Genomic DNA, 22,471 nt, shown 5'->3' with positions numbered 1-22,471 from the left:
AATGACTTGTTTTAATAAAAAAAATAATCCAAAAACATCACAGTGGGAGATGCAAACTTTTTTTTTTTTAATAATCTTACATTTCTTGCATTAAAATCTCCCTTCTAAGGAAGTGAATACAAACAAAACAAAAATAGGATGTAGAAATAAGAGAACAAAACCAATCAGAACTGGAGACTGTCAAAACAACAAAGATTGTGAGGAGGACAACTGAAAAAAAAAATCTAAAAAAAAAAAAACGATAAAGGGGGATTGAAACTTCAACCCTTGGGTATAAACATATGGGAAATAAATGCAGCTTTGAAGGACTTAGAATATAGCAATGCACTGTACAAAGAAAAGTTCTGTGATGCGGCCATGTGTGTGTACAGAAGGGAATTCTATGACACCAGTCCAGTGTCAGCTTTTATACCCTCCCTCTTCACCCACACAAGGCCAGGCCAGTCTTACTTTCTTCTGCCAATCTGGGCCATGAGCTGTGCATTGGCTGCAGCCTTTGCCCTCATGTTTTTAGACTTGGCAATGTCGAACAAAATATTCATAAGTTTAGTGGGCACATCCAATGAAAGAGTGAATTTGGTCCGGCGATCACTTTTTGCCTTGTTCTGATAGAGTTTACCTTTCATCTGTGCCTGTGACAGGTATCTGTAGCGGGCAGCTGGAAATGTTCTTTTCTCTTTCTCGTCTTCTTCCTCGTCTTCTTCTTCTTGCTGGGATAAAAGCTGTTCTCTTGGTTCAAAATCATAGCCTCTCTTACTAAGAATGGAGTTATCCTCAAAACTTCTCCTTTTTGCCTCCTCAAGAGCTTCTTTTAGGCAGCTGAATATTGACTCTGCTTTGTACAACTTGTATTGAATACTAGAACGGGCCATACAGAGAACAAGAAGTAGAAAAAGAAGCCTGGCGTGAAGCATCCTTCCACCCTGCACCTGTGCAAAAACAAACACAATGGCGGCATTATCTGTGATGAAATCAACGGTTATTGTATAGAAAGATCAGTGTATTCTTGGGTAAACACACATATGAAAACAACATCTTACAAAACAAATGGTTCTGTGCCTTCACCAACTTAAAGTAAAACATAGTTATGAATAATATAATTTAACCCCTTAAGGACCAAACTTCTGGAATAAAAGGGAATCATGACATGTCACACATGTCATGTGTCCTTAAGGGGTTAAAGTGGTAAGGGATAGGAAAGTGATTTATTTGATTTGATTAACTCTCATAATGAGGTACATCACAATCGATTTTTAGGTATTTATCAACTTGTTCACAATGTCATATCATTCACAATCCCACCATTTCGATACTTTTCAACATGAACAAACAGATCTTCCTGCACGGCCTTAATCTGCTCTCTGTCCAGGAAGAACCCAGGTCAAAGCCAAAAAGGGGACATTCAAAGGGGTCTGCAGATCCCTATGGCAACCCACCAGACCATCAAGGAAACAGCTGGAACAGGGAATAAATATTATAACTCCCTCACTGCTAAAACAAAAACACAACAGTGTGGTGATGCTGGACAGAGAAACATAGCCTCCCCACACACAATCTTTCCCCACAGTTCACCCTTTCACAGTAACCCTTTTCGCACTAAACTCACTCCTCCCCACATGCACCATGTCACAGTCACCACCAAACATCGACCCCTCACACATTCGCCACCCAGACATTCACCCCCGTCAGTCATCCCCTCACACCCACTTCTCACACACATTCACCTTGTCACAGTCCCCTCTAACATGCATTCACCCTGTCACAATAACCTCCCACACAGTCACCCTTATACACACTTCACTTACCTATAGACAGTAATTCTCAAACCACAAGCAGCCCCCCATACACAAAACACACTCCAAGCATCTCCAACACACATACACTTCGAGACACAAACACACACAGAAACAGATATGCATTCCAGGCACAGTCACTGATACACACAGATATACATTCACAGACGCACACGGATACTCACTACGAGACACACACGCTCAGGTACATATGTGCTACACAATGTCTGGCATGCATACACAGGTACCAAAACACACTGACAGACATACAGTGTGATTGTGTGTCTATATCTGTCTATGTATGTGTGTTTTGTATCTCTGCGCATAAGTGTGTTTGTGTGTATGTGTGTATATCAGAGTGTGTGTGTCTGTGTACTAGTAGTGGTGTATTTTGGATTTGTGCTGCCCTAGGTGTGACGAAACTCGGGCACCCCAATGTAAATCTTCCCCTTCCTGTCAAGGCCTCTCCTCTTCCTGTTTAAGATGAACACACATGCTTCGTTAAAGATACAGCACTGTGTACAAGTGTTTGTATATATATATATGCATTCATCAGGGTGTATGTAAAGTTACAACATGGCTGCAATGTAAGGGTGATATTGTATGTGAAATGTCATGTGTCAATATAAACAGTATACATGGTGATATATACACACACAACTGAGTGCACATGGGATAATGTAGTATAGATTATAGACTAGAATACATTATGGAGGATTGTAGACTAACTATATGGGGAAAACAGTCCATGTTACTTATTGATAAATAGGGTAGCACAAAACCAGGATACACCACTGCACATAAGTACCTGTTAATGCATACTGTTAGCATTATCCTTGCATGCTTGTTATATAAGCACGAGTACATCTATTTGTTTATGTATTTATCATTGGCATTTATAAAGCTCTAAATATTCTGGAGTGCTGTAAAAATGTACAAAATACACAGGGCAATACAAAAGGTAACTATTAACTGCCATCCTTAATGCAGTGACATTAAGAATCTCACTGGTATATTTTTGTGGTTTCTGACACAGACACAGACATGCACCCAGAGAATCCTATGCAGTGCTACTAAATAGAACATGAAGACAGACAGACAGACAATAGAACAAAAGCACAAGTCCAAGAATGTGATCCCATTCTTGCTAATCCTTATTATGATCGAAGAGCAAATTATTCTGACAAAATGTGTACTTATTTCTGATTGCTAATAATTGAGAGCAATCAGTAGAAGCACAGATGGAAAATAATTTCTAACGATAATAAAGACCCTGCCTAACCCTTTAGATGTGTGTTAAACATAATGACAGTAACACTATGCAATGCTGAGGTGCTATAGCTTAAATTATTGCAGATTTATGTACAAAATCATGACGTGCATAAGGTTTGTTTTACGGTCCTTAAGTCAAGGAATAAGATGTACAATGCAATCTGTTTAGGATTTAACAGATGCCACCTCTACAGTGTTTGATCTTCTGTTCTCATGTGAAATGTAACAAACTTTGCTATTCTAATATTAATACATATTATTATAAATATTCTGAAATTATAGTGTTATAAAATCTGTAATGTGCCATGGACCACATAATACTAAATGTTTTAAAAGAAATATACAACCTCTTGCCTGCAAAATAAACAACCCAAAAAATAAAAACATCGAACTCTCTCTGAAATTAAACAGTAACTGTTAAAATCTTATTTTATTCTGAATCAGCAATTTTCCAGACAATTTTGAAAACACATTTTACATGCACATTCTGTGGTTAAACTAAGGAATAAATGTGCGAATGGAAGTCTGTACAGGTACTATATAACAAATAATTAATTTCTTTAGTAGATTATCTATCTGTTATAGATCTAGGAACCCTCCGACTCAGGGCTGCCCTAGGCAAAGATCCATTTCAAGCCCACCCATATGTCACACACTCACTGACTGACACACACACACACACACTGATTGAAAGACACACACTTACTGACACACACACACACTCACTTACTGACAGACAGACAGACAGACACACACTCACTTACTGCCAGACACACACACACACACACACACACACTCACTGACATATATACACTCACTCATTGACATACATACACAGACAGTCACACGCTCACTGACATACATACGCTCACTGACATACATACACTCACTGACATACACACACTCACTGACATACACACACTCACTGACATACACACACTCATTGATATACATACACTCACTCACTGATATAGACAGACACTTACAAACAGAAACACACATGCACACACTCACTGACAGTCAAACACTCACCTCCCTGGGGTCCAGTGTGAGGCAGCTCCTCACTCTTCCAGCGCTCCATTTAGTATGCCAGGGCCGAAATGACCTTGTATTCCGGCTTCCGGCATCACAGAGGGCCCACGAGGGAGGAGTGAGAGGCTGCTAGAACAGCCTCACTCGCCGCCTGCCAGCTCCATCCGCTCTCCTCGCCACTCTCACCGGCATTTAGTGGCAGAGCAGGCACCTGCCATCAAGGTAAGCGAGTGCCTTCTCTGCCTTACCTAGCACTGCATTGGGGGCGCCCTGAGGTGGCCAGGGATCCTCTCGGCGCCCCCAACTTTGGGGCGCCTTGAGGATCGGCCCGACGTTGGGGGCGGCTCAAGAGCCTCTCTCCCAGCGCTGTGGACCCAGACTGGGGGAGCCCACCAGGAAACATCCCGGTGGGCGCCCCCAGCAGGCCTGGGCCCTAGGCGAATGCCTAGTTCGCCTAACGGAGGCGCCGGCCCTGCTCTGACTGTCTCTGCAAGATCACAAACACTTCACGGAACTTCTTTACAAGTTGATCTAGTTTTTTTAGCCTTATGTTTGTGTTGTAAAATATATATTCCACCTAAGCCAAAAAGTGCATGGTTAGGTTAGATAATGAGGTCTCTTACATGTTCGTAGAGCCAGTCTTATATAATCAATGCTTTAAGACATGAAGAAGTACTTAAAAATGAGTAGAGGATAGTTCTAAAGAGATAGACGTGGTCATCAACAATACTTCCATAAATTGTGAAGTTTAACTATTGTTAAAGTGTCCTAATACACCAACTTATTGCCACTGGACACTAGGGAAGAATCCACTCCAGCTCTCCCAAAGGTAGGGATGCTGGGTGGATTAAAATTAATATTTTAAAAATATATATAATACTTTGTAAGTGTGTGAATGTGTCAGTATCAGGGTGTCTGTCAGTGAATGTGTGTGCATGTCTGTCACTATGTGTCCGAGTGAGTGTATGTCTGAGAGTGTGTATCTATTAGTGTGTGTGTCTGCCAGTGTGTGTCAGTCAGTGAATGTATGTCACTGTATGTGAATCTGAGAATGTGTGCCTGTCAGTGAATGGGTGTGTCAGAGTGTGTCTGTCAGTCAAACTGCGTGTTCGTGTTAAACCGGTAGGGGGGATGCCCCAGTTTTGACATGCCTAGGGCAGCACATATTCAAAAATACACCACTGCTGGTACGTTTTCACTAGAAGCAGTGGATGCTGACCCTACAATGAGTGTTTATCATAAAGATAGATAGATAATTTAAAAAAAAAATTACAATTAAAATGGAGACTCAGTAATCATACATGTAACAAAGATAAAGTATGGTTGCGGTCCTTTATGTTAAAATTGGAAATAGAGTAACAGACAAAATGTATAAAGTTGTTTTGTAATGAAATGTCTCCACCTAGGGGGTAATTTAGTGTAAAGAAATATTTAAAACATTATTACAGGGAATTGGACATGACATTTCTATAAATAAATCTTGCATTCATAAACAATGCATGTCTCCACGGTTGTTATTATTATTGGTATTTACAGGGAGTGCAGAATTATTAGGCAAGTTGTATTTTTGAGGATTAATTTTATTATTGAACAACAACCATGTTCTCAATGAACCCAAAAAACTCATTAATATCAAAGCTGAATATTTTTGGAAGTAGTTTTTAGTTTGTTTTTAGTTATAGCTATTTTAGGGGGATATCTGTGTGTGCAGGTGACTATTACTGTGCATAATTATTAGGCAACTTAACAAAAAACAAATATATACCCATTTCAATTATTTATTTTTACCAGTGAAACCAATATAACATCTCAACATTCACAAATATACATTTCTGACATTCAAAAACATAACAAAAACAAATCAGTGACCAATATAGCCACCTTTCTTTGCAAGGACACTCAAAAGCCTGCCATCCATGGATTCTGTCAGTGCTTTGATCTGTTCACCATCAACATTGCGTGCAGCAGCAACCACAGCCTCCCAGACACTGTTCAGAGAGGTGTACTGTTTTCCCTCCTTGTAAATCTCACATTTGATGATGGACCACAGATTCTCAATGGGGTTCAGATCAGGTGAACAAGGAGGCCATGTCATTTTATACCCTTTCTTGCCAGCCACGCTGTGGAGTACTTGGACGCGTGTGATGGAGCATTGTCCTGCATGAAAATCATGTTTTTCTTGAAGGATGCAGACTTCTTCCTGTACCACTGCTTGAAGAAGGTGTCTTCCAGAAACTGGCAGTAGGACTGGGAGTTGAGCTTGACTCCATTCTCAACCCGAAAAGGCCCCACAAGCTCATCTTTGATGATACCAGCCCAAACCAGTACTCCACCTCCACCTTGCTGGCGTCTGAGTCGGACTGGAGCTCTCTGCCCTTTACCAATCCAGCCACGGGCCCATCCATCTGGCCCATCAAGACTCACTCTCATTTCATCAGTCCATAAAATCAGTCTTGAGATATTTCTTGGCCCAATCTTGACGTTTCAGCTTGTGTGTCTTGTTCAGTGGTGGTCGTCTTTCAGCCTTTCTTACCTTGGCCATGTCTCTGAGTATTGCACACCTTGTGCTTTTGGGCACTCCAGTGATGTTGCAGCTCTGAAATATGGCCAAACTGGTGGCAAGTGGCATCTTGGCAGCTGCACGCTTGACTTTTCTCAGTTCATGGGCAGTTATTTTGCGCCTTGGTTTTTCCACACGCTTCTTGCGACCCTGGTGACTATTTTGAATGAAACGCTTGATTGTTCGATGATCACGCTTCAGAAGCTTTGCAATTTTAAGAGTGCTGCATCCCTCTGCAAGATATCTCACTATTTTTGACTTTTCTGAGCCTGTCAAGTCCTTCTTTTGACCCATTTTGCCAAAGGAAAGGAAGTTGCCTAATAATTATGCACACCTGATATAGGGTGTTGATGTCATTAGACCACACCCCTTCTCATTACAGAGATGCACATCACCTAATATGCTTAATTGGTAGTAGGCTTTCGAGCCTATACAGCTTGGAGTAAGACAATATGCATAAAGAGGATGATGTGGTCAAAATACTCATATAGCGTAAACTTTTTACGCAGGGCTTTACAATATACTGAACGGGGGAGATTTAACAATAAATGAGACATTTACAAAAGGATACAGGAACAATAAGTACAGGGAGTGCAGAATTATTAGGCAAATCTAATGACATGGCCTCCTTGTTCACCTGATCTGAACCCCATTGAGAACCTGTGGTCCATCATCAAATGTGAGATTTACAAGGAGGGAAAACAGTACACCTCTCTGAACAGTGTCTGGGAGGCTGTGGTTGCTTCTGCACGCAATGTTGATGGTGAACAGATCAAAACACTGACAGAATCCATGGATGGCAGGCTTTTGAGTGTCCTTGCAAAGAAAGGTGGCTATATTGGTCACTGATTTGTTTTTGTTTTGTTTTTGAATGTCAGAAATGTATATTTGTGAATGTTGAGATGTTATATTGGTTTCACTGGTAAAAATAAATAATTGAAATGGGTATATATTTGTTTTTTGTTAAGTTGCCTAATAATTATGCACAGTAATAGTCACCTGCACACACAGATATTCCCCTAAAATAGCTATAACTAAAAACAAACTAAAAACTACTTCCAAAAATATTCAGCTTTGATATTAATGAGTTTTTTGGGTTCATTGAGAACATGGTTGTTGTTCAATAATAAAATTAATCCTCAAAAATACAACTTGCCTAATAATTCTGCACTCCCTGTAGATGAAGACCCTGCTCAAACAAGATTGCAGTCTAGAGGAGGCGGGATATGAAAACACAATATGGCAGCAAGGAGATGAGAGTGAAGTGTGGCTCTAGGAGGGAGCAAGAGACAGATATGTGACATAGAAGTTTCTCTGGGAGGCCATAAGCATTTCTGAACAGATGGGTTTTGAGGGATTTCTTAAAAGATTTAAGACTAGGAGAGAGTCTAATGAGGGTAGGAAGCTGTTTCAAAGGAAAGGAGCTGCCCATGAAAAGTGTGAGTTAGCAGAAAAAGGGGCATATTTACAAATCAGTGAAGAACTGTAACATGGATTAGAGTTGTTTAAAGCTTTATAGGTAAGGGTTAGTATTTTGAATTGACACCTATAAAATACAGGAAGCCAGTGTAGGGATCGACAGAGAGGTGAGGTATGGGAGGAGCAACAGGTGTGAATAAATCAGCCTGCCGGCAGTATTCATTACAAATTGTAGCAGGGCAGTTCAGCTTCTGGGGAAACCAACTAGGAGAGAATTACAGTAATCCATGCGAGAGATTAGCAGAGTACGAACAAGCTCATTGGCAACATCTTGCTTGAGTAAGGAGCAGATGCGGGTGTTTTTTTTTATTTTTTTAGTAGAATCAACAGGTTTTAGCAACATATTGGATATGAGGTGCAAAGGTAAGGCCAGGATCAAAGATATCACCAAAACGAGCTTGCGAGGATGGACAGATGCAAGTACCATCAACATGCAGGGAAAGCGAATGAGGAGGATCAGCATTATGAGAAGGAAAAATAAAAAGCTCTGTTTTAGAGAAATTGCGTTTCAGAAAGCGGGAGGAAATTGAGTTTCAGAAAGCAAAGTTTGAAGAAAGCAATAACATGTTGTAGGACCGCGGCGGAGAGATCAGGGGAGGAGAGATATATCTGGGTGTTGTCAGCCTACAGATGGTAGCAGAATCCAAAGGAATTAATGAGTTTGCTGAGAGAGGCAGTATAAAGAGAGAACTGAAGCGGACCAAAGGACGAGAGGAGAGGAGAAGAGCAGTCCCCTCCCTTTCTGCACCAAGGGAGAATGCAGGGAAGGGAAGGTACGGTACAGGTGTAGTTGCTAGAGAGAGGAGGAGGATAATTATTTCCTTATCTGTTCAATCTCGTCCGTAAATTAGCATGCAAAGCTATTGGCTGAAGGGTTTGTTTGGGGGGTGGCTTCTGGTGGGCGAAGGAGAGAGTGTAGGTATCAAGGAGATGCCTAGGATTGCGTAAGCATGATCTAACTAGAGAAAAAGTAGGATTGTTTAGCACGGGTGAGGGCTGCGCTGTACGTACACGAGATTAATTTATAATGGAGACAGTCTGACAAAGTGTGGGACTTCCTCAAGCAGCATTCTACTGAACAGGAACATCTCTGCAGATAGGTTGACTTAGTGTGCCATGGTTGAAGGCGCATCTTCCTTGAGGAGCATGTTTGGAGCGTGGCTGCAGAGTCCATGGTAAAGGTAAGGGTAGCATTATACAAGGAGATAGCTAGATAGAGACATGAGAGGGTAAGGGACGGATGAGATCTCAGAAGGGACATCAGCTGTGAGTTGCTGGAGGTCAATAGAGTTCAGGTTTCTTCTGAGTTGAGGGGGGTTAGGCTGAGGATGTTGGGTGGGGGCAGGGCCGGACTGGCCCACCAGGATACTGGTCAGTCTCCCTGCACAATTTACATCAATTTTGGCTGCATGCCTCGCTCCTGCGTGGAAGCCCTGCCTTTGAACAGAAGCTCCACCTCCAGCATGCATGCTCCGCCCCAACGCACATTGCTGACCTCGCTGGAAGGAAGAGGCAAAATGGCAACTTCACCTACCAGTGCCAGGTAAGCTTCAGTCATGACCATAATTGTGTGTGTGCCTGCTAGTGAGAGAGATTTGTATTTGTGTGTGCGCCTGGTAGTGAGTGAACTTTTGTGTGTGTGCCTGCCAGTGAGTGAACTTGTTTGTGTGTGTGCATGCTATTGAGTGAGCTTGTGTGTGTGTGTGCTTGCTAGATAGTAAGCGTGTGTGTGTGTGTGTGTGCCTGCTATTAAGTAAGCTTGGGTTTGTGTGTGTGCCTGCTAGCATGTGTGTGTCAGTGAGCTTGTCTGTAGTGAACATACGTGTGTGCATCTGTGAGCTTGTGCTTTTAGGTCAATGAGCTTATGTATTTCAATGAGATTGTTTGTTTGTCTATGAGGCTGTGTATCAATGAGCTTATGTGTGTTAGTGAGATTGTCTGTGTCTGCATGTAAGTATGCTTACTGTATAATTCAATGTTTTTTCATGAAAGGACCAATATTTCATATTAGAAAAATAAATATATATTTGTTATATATATATACACATACAGGCCCGGACTGGCCATCGGGCATACCGGGCAAATGCCCGGTGGGCCGCGATGGCCTTGGGGCCGAGGCCGGCAGGGGAGATCAGTTTCTCCCCTGCCAGCCCCTGCAGGGCCGGCATTATCCGAGCGCCGGCCCCGCTGTGTGCCTCCATGGGCCGGTGGGGAGATCAAAGAGCTCCCTCACCGGCCCAGAGGCAGTTACAGGCGGCCGCCGGCTGAGGAGTGTGGGAGGGAGGAGAGGACCGGCGGAGCTCTATCCAGCAGCTCCGCCGACTCCTCTCGCGAGGTCTGAGCGTTGCCGAGGTTCCCGCGGCAACGCTCAGATCTCGCGAGAGTGAACGCTAGCCACCAGAGAAGGATTGCAGCACCCTCCATGGCAGCACGGCCCCCCTCCTCAATGGATACCTGGCTCCCCACCCTCCCAGGCTAAAGGTAAGGGGGGGAATATAACCTTTTTTTATTAGTAGTAATAAAAATTTTTTTAAATTTAAATTAAAAAATCACATTCACACTAACAGCCCCCTCACACACACAGCACCCAGACACACACACACACACACAGCACCCCCAGACACACACACAGCACCCCCAGACACACACACACCACCCCCAGACACACACACACCACCCCCACACACACACGCAGCACCCCCAGACACACACAGCACCCCCAGACACACACACAGCACCCCCAGACACACACACAGCACCCCCAGACACACACACACCACCCCCAGACACACACACAGCACCCCCAGACACACACACAGCACCCCCATACACACACACAGCACCCCCAGACACACACACACAGCACCCTGAGAGACACACTGCACCTAAACACACACTGCAACCCCAGACACACACAGCACCCTCACTCACACACAGCACCCTCAGACTGACAGCACCCTCAGACTGACATCACCCTCAGACTGACAGCACCCTCAGACTGACAGCACCCTCAGACAGACAGCACCCTCGCTCACACATACATATATATATATATATATATATATATTAACCCTCAGTGAGTTAACAGACAAAGAAAATTAGAAACCTAGAATGTGACGGCAGATAAAAACACCCTCACACACAGCACCCCTCTTACATACACACACACTGCGCCCCTCACACATACAATACGTCCAAATATATATATATATATACACACACACACACACAAACAATACAGCACCCCTCACACTGCACCACTACACACATTACGCTCCAGATACACGCTAGATCCCTTACCCTATATGCACTCTTAATCCTCTATACACACACACAATCTCATTTACACACTAGATCTCCTACACACACACACTGCACCACCTACACACACACTACATTCCTTATCAGCAAACACATACAACATCTATAAACACACCCTCTCTACAACCCCTACACACACTACGTCACCTATACACACACACTACAGCCCGTATGCACACACTCGCTACACCCCCTATAACACTATGCCCCCTATACACACACTCTCTACAGCCCCTAGCCACACATATTACACCACAAACACAAATGAAATTGACCTATTTACACAATACCACACCACACTCTACACACACGCAATCCCACAAGCAGGCTCCAAACACATGCACCATACACTTTCCTGGCCCTTTTGTCCTCTGGTATCCCACTTGTGGAGACACCAGAGACAATTTAAAAGCAAACACAGCGCAAGCATGTTATTAAATTTGCTTGCGCTGCGCAGAACAAATTCAGGGTCTTTTTCTAATGCCAGAGCTCTTCAGTGGGGCTCTGCGCATTGAACCAACATGCTCACTTTGAGAGCCCTCTCTTGCCCCGCCCCCTTCTTAGGGGGCCGCTCTGATTGAAAAATGCCCGGGCCTAATTTTTTACCCAGTCCGGCCCTGTATATATATATTTATTATATGTGTGTGTGTTTATATATTACTCAATCATCTAGGGAGGCAAGACATAGCCTTACATATTACATGTGACAAAATATGGCACAGTGACTTATGGGGCTGGCATAGATTTTTTTTCAAGGGCTACAATGTATCCCCAGTTCGGTCCTGGTGGGGGGCTCTAAAGGATAATAGGATAAGAGGTGGTGATCAGAGAGAGGAAATTTAATGTTAGATCTTAGATCTAACTATTCTTAGATCTATTCGTATATAATTTCTTTTAGGTAATATGTGTAAACTTATCCAAAGATAAACTTGACATGGGATTGTGAAATATCACTGAATGCTGCAAAATATTTAATAATTTCCTGTGTACAAAATTTGCAGATTAAATTAACTGTAAAGACTTTTAAAGTTGCAGTGGTGGCATATTTTTGGCAGCAAAATACACCCTGTTCCAAATTATTATGCAAATTCTATTTAAGTGCCAAAAAGATAAATATTTTGGTTTTTCAGTTTAACTCATGTGTTTCAGTTTAACGCATTGTGTCTCAGGGCTCTTTTGATCACTGAAAATATCGGACACCTGTGATAATTGGATTGTCAGGTGAGCCCAATTTAAGGAACAACTACTAAAGGAAGGTGTTCCACATTATTAGGCAGAGCACCATTTTCATGCAATATGGGGAAGAAAAAGGATCTCTCTGCTGCCAAAAAGAGTGAAATTGTTCAATGCCTTGGACGAGGTATGAAAACATTAGATATTTCACAAAAACTTAAGCATGATCATCGCACTATTAAGAGATTTGTGACTGATTCAGAGCACAGACGGGTTCGTGCAGATAAAGGCACATTGAGGAAGATTTCTACCATGTCCATGCATCGGACTAAGAGAGCAGCTGCTAAAATACCATTACATAGCAGCAAACAGATATTTGAAGCTGCTGGTGCGCCACGGACATCAAGGTGTAGAGTTCTCCAGAGTTCTGGATTCGGCCACCACTAACCAATGCTCACAAGCAGAAATGGCTGCATTAGGCAGAAAAATACATGAAGACTAATTTTCAAACAGTCCTGTTCACTGATGAGTGCCGTGCAACCCTGGATGGTCCAGATGGATGGAGTAGTGGATGGTTGGTGGACGGCCACCCTGTTCCAACAAAGCTGCGACGTCAACAAGGTCGGTGGTGGAGTCATGTTTTGGGCCGGAATCATGGGAAGAGAGCTGATCGGCCCCTTTAGGGTCCCTGAAGGTATAAAGATGACCTCTGCAAAGTATGTGGAGTTTCTGACTGACCACTTTCTTCCCTGGTACAGAAGGAAGAACTATGCTTTGCATAATAAAATCATCTTCATGCATGACAATGCACCCTCTCATGCTGCAAAGAATACCTCTGCATCAATGGCTGCTACGGGGATAAAATGAGAGAAAGTCATGGTGTGGCCTCCATCCTCCCCTGATCTCAATCGTATTGAGAACCTTTGGAGCATCCTCAAGCAAAAGATCTATGAGGGTGGGAGGCATTTTACATCCAAACAGCAGCTCTGGGAGGGTATTCTGACATCTTGCAAACAAATTCAAGCAGAAACTGTCCAAAAACTCACAAGTTCAATGGATGCAAGACTTGTGAAGCTGCTATCAAATAAGGGGTCCTATGTTAAAATGTAACGTGACCTGTTAAAATGTTTAGAAAGTTAAAATGTTGTTATAAGTTTAATTGAAATAGCTTTTGATTTCAGTAAATATGCTTCAAACACAACAAATGACAATTTTCAGTTCTTTACAACCTATAAAGTGTTTTGAAACTTACTGTGCGTAATAATTTGGAACAGTGCATTGTAAGTTATTTATGTTTAAAAAAAAATACTGTTATCATTAGGAGGTTTGTTCAACTTTATAGTTGATAACATGAGAATTATGCTGACTGGTATTTACATAAATTATTTAGGTAAATTAGAAAAATATAATTTGCATAATAATTTGGAACAGGGTGTACTTGTGATGAGTTAATGAGAATAACAAACTTTAATATACAAAAAATACTTTAAAGGAACACTATAGTCACCTAAATTACTTTAGCTAAATAAAGCAGGTTTAGTGTATAGATCATTCCCCTGCAATTTCACTGCTCAATTCACTGTCATTTAGGAGTTAACCCCTTATGACTGGAGGGCGTACTATTACGTCCTTTTAAAAGCGGCTCTAAATGCCGCAGGGCGTAATAGTACGCCCTCCGGTTTTTTTGTAACTTACCCGGTCGCCGGCGATCCCACGCCGGCGATCGCGGTTGGGGGGACTCCCAAGGAGCCCCCCGCGGCACGTCCGCCCTACAGGAGCCCTCCCGGCCATGTGAGAGTGAGGTCCTTGCGAGGACCTCACAATCACATGGCCGGGTTAGCTGCCTGCTGCATTGCCAGCAGGGGGACCAACTGTAATGACAGTTGGTCCCCCTGCTGGCTGAAAATCAAATAAAAAAATGTTAAAACAGTGTAAAAATAAATAAATTATATACTTAGATCATATATATATATATATATATATTAAATATATATGATCTAAGTATATATATATATACACATACACCGTCTAGGTGTATTTTAATATTAATATATATATAATTATATATATATATATTAATATAAAATTACACGTAGACTGATACTGATTAAATATATATATAAATATTGTTATATATATATTTATAAATAATATAAAAAAATAAATATGTAAATACGTAAAAAAATAAAATAAAAAAAATAATTAAAAATAAAATGTTAAAAAATATATAGATGTTTTATTTCGTTCTAACTGTATTGTGATATTAATATATATATTTATATCAAAATACACTTATAACGAAATAATATATATATCTATATACATAAATATATACGTATATATCACTATATATATACCTATATATAAATAAAAATATAAAAAAAAAATGATATATATATATATATATATACGTATATATATATACATATATTAATTCTACACATATATTTATGTAATAATTTTACATAATTAGGTATCCTAATTAATTACAATTAGCGGGACCTGCCTGACAACCCATGCCGAAAGTAAAGGGAATTTAATTTGCTAGCACTATATTTAACCCTATAACTTTCCAAGACACCATAAAACCTGTACATGGGGGGTACTGTTTTACTCGGGAGACTTCGCTGAACACAAATATTAGTGTTTCAAAACAGTAAAATTTATTACAACGATGATATCGCCAGTAAAAGTGACGTTTTTTGCATTTTTCACGCACAAACAACACTTACACGGACTATATTATTGCTGCAATACTTTTTACTGTTTTGAAACACAAATATTTGTGTTCAGTGAAGTCTCCCGAGTACAACAGTACCCCTCATGTACAGGTTTTATGGTGTTTTCAAAAATTACAGCGTCAAATATAAGGCTTGTGTTTCATTTTTTTCACTTTAAAATTCGCCAGATTGCTTACGTTGCCTTTATGACCCTATGGTAGCCCAAGAATGAAAATTACCCCTATGATGGCATACTATTTGCAATACAAATGTAAAAGCTAACAGTATTATGACACAGTTAAAATGCCATGCAAAAATAAAAAATAAAAAATAAAAAATAAATAAAAAATGGAGGATTAATCTTAATTTCTCACACTTTAAAAAAAAAAATCTGAATAAATTGTGTGTGTGTGTATGTATGTGTGTATATATATATATATATATATATATATATATATATATATATTTGATGTGAAATGAAAGCCCTGTTTCTCCTGAACAAAATGATATAAAATATAGCGCTACGGAATCTGTTGGCGCTATATAAATTGCAATAATAATAATAATAAATCTGGGTGCACTTCATATGAAAGAGGTAATTTATGGTTGAACAGACATTTAGCGCAAATTCCATGTTTTGTTTGTTTTGATCTGATCAGAATGTGTACAATTGACTGTGTCCATAAGGGGTTAATAAGTTACTGTTAGTGATAAAAAAAAATCCCCAAAACTCCCATATATTTGTAATAATTATTTTTACCTATAGTTGCACTTTGTTCGAGAACACCTCTCTTAGGTCTTAGGGGACGATCTATAAAAGTGTCATGATCATCAAACGGTGCAAAGTTCTTAAATGTGGGACAGTTACCATGGAAACAGAGGAGGCAAGTGAGAGTTCAATAAAGTCAAGTGAGAGACTCACAGTGAAAAATATATCACCAAAGGAACTTGATTAGAAAATATATATAGCATGTGTTAAAGGGACACTAAGCAACAAAGCCTTTTCATCTTTTTTTTTTTTTTTTTTTTAAATTCTTTATTTTTGAGTGCATATGGAAGATTAACATTCAAATGTACGTGTGCCATGCCACAACAGTAGGCACCCGCTAAATAACAGTAAACAACATTGCTGTGTGACATGCCATAGAAATACAATGCACAATTTTGTTTTAAGTGACTCCTAAAAAATACAATGCACATTCAATAAAGGTGTAGAATAAGGTCAAGTTCGGTAGGATATAAAGTAGTATCTCGAATTGTTATAATTGCAAAGTTAATTAATCAGTGGTTATATAACATAGATAGTTGCTAAGATTTAAACGTTTAAAGCTTTAACAAGACATTCATACAGTTGGATTTGGGCTGTGCTTGAGACGCCTTGTGGAGCAGAGTACTGCAGTGCCCTCTCGTGTTGTGTTGTTAAAAGGAGCGATCAGTCAGCCAAATCAGAGTAATTTCTTACCACTGTAAATGCATGGCTCAAAGCTTTGTAACGGCCTAAACATTGCGCTAGGGCAGGTGGGAGAGTTTATTATACAGAGGCTAACATGCGAAATTAGATGCGGTTTTACGGGGGACAGGTAATGTGGGATGGTTAATCGTAACTATGGTGTTCCGCCATCACTTAGCTATGCTCGATAAACATATAAAATCTATTCAAATAAATTATCTAGGATATGCTGTCGCTTCAGAACCACTTAGGCCTCGGTACGCTGGCCTGCATTAGTTGTTACACAGTTCTACTGTTCAAGGTATGAGCTATGAATTAAACAATAATAACGGTGTTCAGACAAATCAAAAACATAAACTTTTAACAGCATCGCTTCTTGCTTTTAGTGTAATAAGCTATTATGCTATGTCAAGTGCTAGTCAGATGTGCACCGGAATACCGGTCAGGTTCAAGATAATATAAAGAAAATGTTGCTTTATAACCATGTGAGAAACTTTAGCAAAGCTCTGTAGGCTAATGTCGGCCTGCGGGTGCCTGGAAGTTGCACACGTAGGTCTAATATGGGTATATTTAATGTTTAAAACAGCGTCAGTAGATTAATGCAGGTTATGACGGGTCTGTGAGAGCCTAATGATGTTGCACATACCCCAGATTAGCCCATATTAGTGGGGTGGCGGGGGCACGCTTGTATCACGCAATTCTGACTAGGTGCTATATGACAGCTGTGATGTATAGCATGGCTGGTTAAGTAAGTCCAGAAGGTTGGACAATCAAGAGGTTTAGTCTAGAGGCCAGTTTGCTTTGCGGGGTCATGTAAAGTGGCGGGGTGACTACTTTTATGTTTGACGCCCCACGCGGGCACAGGCTTTTTCGCTATGCCCCCATAGTAGGAGCGAGTGAGGCATGGGCATTTCGCTGAGCGATATGGGCATATAAGGAAAGCTATATATACATGGAGTTCAGAGAGCGTAAAGGGCGTACGTTGAGAACTTAGTTATTTACTAAGAGATAATTGACGTCTAGTGTAGTCGACTAGAGGGCACCAGATGGTTGCCTTTCGTGCGATGCGTGGGGACCTAGCAAGTAGGTGTAAAAGCCGAAGGCATAATAACTACACATTAGGGCTATATCTAGTACTACCCGTGCAGTGTATGGTTCTATCTGTTGTCCCTAGTAAAAACTGTGATATAACAAGGTCTTGAGTGCTACAGTGAGCGTATGCATTAAGTAAAAGGCGTTGTCCAGTACGGAGCACCTACAGAACACCTTTTAAATCATAACATTTAACATGAGGCATAGCAAAAAAGAAAATAACATAGTCACGTGTCCTTTGTGTCGAAGGAAAAATAATAAGTTCAAAGGCTCTTGTGGGCCTCGAGGGTTCTTTTCTGGGTGGCTACAGCACAACCCCCTTGAGACTAGGCAATCTTACGCAAGACCGTGTAGTGGACCCATGGCTCGGTCTGGCGGGTTTCCCTGCGCCTCTATGTCGTGACTGCTGAGTATGCGTCCGGTGTGGAGTTTTTGGGGATGAATGGTGCAACTCTGTCCGGGTCCCATGTGTGGGTGCGGTTGGGGGAGCTGTTGTTGTCCCCGGTGATCTCTCCAGTCGGAGGCAGCAGGTCGTGAGGTAGTTCCAGGTGTCGGAGGAAGGTCGGGGCATCGTTGATGTCTTGGATGTTGTGTGTGGTCGATCCTCGTCGGACCGTCAATGTCCTGGGTGCCCGCCAGCAGTAATCGATCTTGTGGGTACGTAGGATGGAGGTAAGTGGCCGTAACGACCTACGCCAGGCCAGGGTGCCATTGGACAGGTCCGGATAAAGTGTTAGGTCCATATTGTCCAGGCGAAAGGGGGTCTTGTCCCGGAGGGCTGAGAGAATCGCCGCCTTATGGCCGCTGTTGCGTAATATCATGATGACATCTCTCGTCGCAGTAGGTGGGGCGTTTGCCGGTTTTGGGACTCTTTGGGACTCTCCGGGGTGATTGTTTGCTGCTGACCCCGGGGTAAGATTGCTTGTACCATGCGCTGTATCAGAGAGGGTAGGTCGGCCTCTGCAACGTCCTCCCGGACCCCTCTGATTTTAATATTAGAGGCCCGTCTGGCGTCTTCGAGTGCCGCAAGGCGATGTTCGAATTGCTTGTTTTGCCGTTCCAGGGCTTGTACTGCGTGTTGCAGTGCGACAGCATCCTGGGCCTGAGATTGTGAGGAGCTCTCTAGTTTGGATATGCGGCCTGTCAGGCCTGTCAGGTCTGCACGGAGCGCTGTAATGTCCTCGTGGAAGCTCTGCTTCAGGTCCGCCAATAACGTCTTCATGACCACTAATGTGAGTGGTTCAGTGTCTTTCTCCTTGTCGCTTCGTTGAGCCCTTTGTGATGGGTTAGGAGGTTGCAATAGTCCCCTCTCTTCCTCGTCTGACAAGTCGTCAGAGAAATCTGAGCACCCACCGTGCTGGGCCGCCATGATGGAGTCGGAGGCTCCACGTGTCTGCCTCCATAATTCTCCGATTGTAAGTCCCGATGTCGGCTTGTGAGGCATCACTTTTTTCCCTTTTCTCCCCATTAATGCGTAGGGTGATTGCTTGTCGGTTAGGGTATGGAGGGAGGGAATATTTCACGTTTTTTCTCGTGGTGGACTCGGAGCCCTCTTAATGCACGTCTGTTCGCTGCTGCAGTCAACCGGAAGCCCCCAAAGCCTTTTCATCTTAATTAAGTGGCTTTAATCTAAAAATGTGTTCCTTTTGTTTGGGAATGTAAAATATTGGTATTTTTAAGAAACAGCCATGTTTAAGTTTTGCCTGAACCATACCTATTATTGGGCTCAGACTGACACTCACTAGAGGTGCTTCTTCACTGAAGATAAGAAGAGCAACTGTTGCGGGTGAGGAGACTGCGCATATACTACAGGTCCCCAATAAATTGGACTAAGATGATCATGCATGAGGCAGAACAGCTGCTGAGAGGTATGGTTAGGGTTTATGGTTTATTTATTTTTACCTTTAGAGTTTTCTTTTAAATGTGCTTGCAACTACACAACAATATTGCAAAATATTACAATATTAAGAGACCTTCCCAGAAGTCTTTTCACACACTTCTGCGGCTGCATCACTGGCAAACCCATATCCTACCTCCAATTCCCACCTTCCACCCATCACGATTTTATAACTCGCCATGGTATGAAGCAGTTATAATAACCACTTGATATAAAACAAATAATATATTATCCACTGTTTTACTATTGATTTCCAGTTAAATTAACAACTTTTCTGTAAATCCAACTAATGTTCATTTTGCTGTTGTCCCTGATTAATAGGCTACATAATCATTATCTCCTGCACTCGGATGTATACTGTGTTTGGAGAAGAACTGTCACTTTAAAGTAAACACCATTTTACAGAGACAAGTGTAAGATGAAAATGGTGCAATGCGTAAAAACAAATGTTTCTTTTTCATTGATAAACTCGCATGTTTTTATATAATGTCACGTGTTGAGACTGCTGTGCAAAGCATCCGTATAAAATGAGGCTCTGGCTTTCACACATCCATCAGTTCACAGGGAAACCAATGGAACTGACTGTGGTTTATTTTAGCTATAAATCCACAGGGTAGAATTGAGCTACTAATTAAGAGCATGTCAGATCAGTGTTTTGATTTTTCGTATCACACATTACTTTAAATTGCACATACACTAAGTTTTCCTGAGTGGAATAAATTCACACTGCAAAAATGTATTTTATATATCAGTGTAAGCATCCAGCTAAACGTAAGGTTGACATATACCAGTATATAGTTTTATTTAAAAAAAAAATTATAACACATCCATGAGCAGGTGGATCTACAATGTATGTATTTATATTCTGTTTATAAGTGTGTTGGGCAAATGAAAATGTGCATGTAACATAAAATTGCTGAAAAATGTAAACATGTTCTGTATATCATTAATTTTGCTCTTAAAGGAACACTACAAGGCAGACTGGGACAAATATGCACTGCAGCAATTAAAGGTAGAGAAGCCCAAAACAAGGGGCCGTGTAGTGTCACCACTAATGACATGCACATCCTTCCAAAGTGGGCATGTTAATTTGATGCCCCTCCAGTGCAGCCCATACACAGAGCTCTGCTGAAGAGCTCTCACAGGGAAAATTGCCATGTGTTTGTTTAGAGCAGTGCATAAAAATTTAATGACTATTGTATAGCGCCAACAGGGCCGGCGTTAGGAGTGGGCACACTGTGCAGCCGACACAGCTCACACATGGCCAGGTGGTAAGAGTGCAGGGGAGCTAAATACCCGGGTGGAGGATTAATTATTCTCCACCCGGGTCTATGAAAAATATAGCGAGACGAGGTGGAGGCGGGGCTAAAATGGCAGTGGAAACAGGGCTAAAACCTACCAGAAGCCCATGGTAACTGCATCACAGGAAGGGAGAATGGGGAAGGAGGAAGGAGTCCCTGCTTCTACAACAACTAAGCTACAGGAGCTGCACTGCCTCCACCCCCCCCTTCCAGCCATAATGGAAAGAGGTAAGTGTGTGTGTGACTGTCTGCCAGTTTGTCTGCCTGTGTGTGTGTGTGTGTGACTGTCTGCCTGTGTGTATGTGTGTGTGACTGTCTGCCTGTGCGTGACTTTAATTGTCTGTCTCACTAATTGTGTGTGGCTGTACTATGTGTGTGACTGAAATGGAGTGTGGGACTGTAACCGTGTGACTGTCTGCCTGTGTGGGACTTCAACTGTGTGTGTGTGGCTGTCTGCATGTACCTGTGTGTGACTGTCTACCTGTAACTGAGTGTGCGTGAGTGTCTGCCTGTAACTGAGTGTGCGTGACTGTCTGCCTGTAACTGAGTGAGTGTGTGTGTGTCTGCCTGTAACTGAGCGTGTGTGTGTGTGTGTGTGTGTGTCTCTGTCTGCCTGTAACCGTGTTTCACAGTATTATGTGACATACTTAGTCTGCCCCTCTGTAATGTAGCAGAGGCAGTCTGGCACCTCTGAAATGCACTTCCATTTGTTGCAGACCATAATTAGCCGTCTTCCAAGCTCCGGCCAATCAGTCGGTTGCCGCGGATTACCAAAGGAAAGCCTTGACACTGTCTATGCCTGAGCTAATGAGACAGTTACTCATAGTTTGCACCAGGTGAAGAATTCAGACCAGATTCCCAGCAGACTGCAACACTAGAGATCAACATTCCCCCCTCACTGCAAGGTAACAGGGAAGGGGGAATGAATATATGTTTTTAAATCATTATTAATTTAATAAATCCCCTATAAAAACACTACATCCCTGTACACATACACATACATGGTTAAAGGTGTAGGACTGGGGTCGATGGGGGTGGGGGGGTGGGGGTGGGGGGCGCTGTGAAGATTATTCGCACAGGGTGCCTAATGGCATAAGGCCGGCCTTGAGTGCCAACATATTCTACAGAATAGAAAGGGAATATTTAAAGGTAAAGAATGTTATGCTCAAACAAACACACACACACACACACATATATATATATATATACATATACACACACCTATATATATCCATATATAGGTGTGTTTTGCTCAAGGACACTTTCTGGCAAAGTGTTTTTATTGTGATTCAAACTTAGTTTTCTCATTTCTAAGGCAGTGATATTACCATTTCTCTAACCAGCCATTTGCCAGTAATTTGTCTCTGGTGTTCAAATAAGT

The 22,471-nt window shown here is 41.8% G+C and overlaps 1 protein-coding gene across 1 annotated transcript in view; it reads right to left on the bottom strand.

Annotated features, from left to right (window-relative positions):
* Positions 1-220: 220 nt before the first annotated feature.
* UCN3 (urocortin 3) overlaps positions 221-22,471 on the bottom strand; it is a 39,280-nt gene continuing 17,029 nt past the window's right edge. Inside the window, exon 2 of the mRNA XM_063445465.1 lies at positions 221-929. Within this exon, the coding sequence (XP_063301535.1) occupies positions 447-914 (468 nt within the window). The 5' untranslated portion in view covers positions 915-929 and the 3' untranslated portion in view covers positions 221-446. The remainder of the gene's footprint in view (positions 930-22,471) is intronic.

Source organism: Pelobates fuscus, chromosome 3, assembly GCF_036172605.1.
Source record: "Pelobates fuscus isolate aPelFus1 chromosome 3, aPelFus1.pri, whole genome shotgun sequence".
In the NCBI taxonomy this organism is placed as follows: domain Eukaryota; kingdom Metazoa; phylum Chordata; class Amphibia; order Anura; family Pelobatidae; genus Pelobates; species Pelobates fuscus.
Note: the sequence above shows the minus strand (reverse complement) of the source record. Positions and strands in the feature narration are given on the sequence as shown.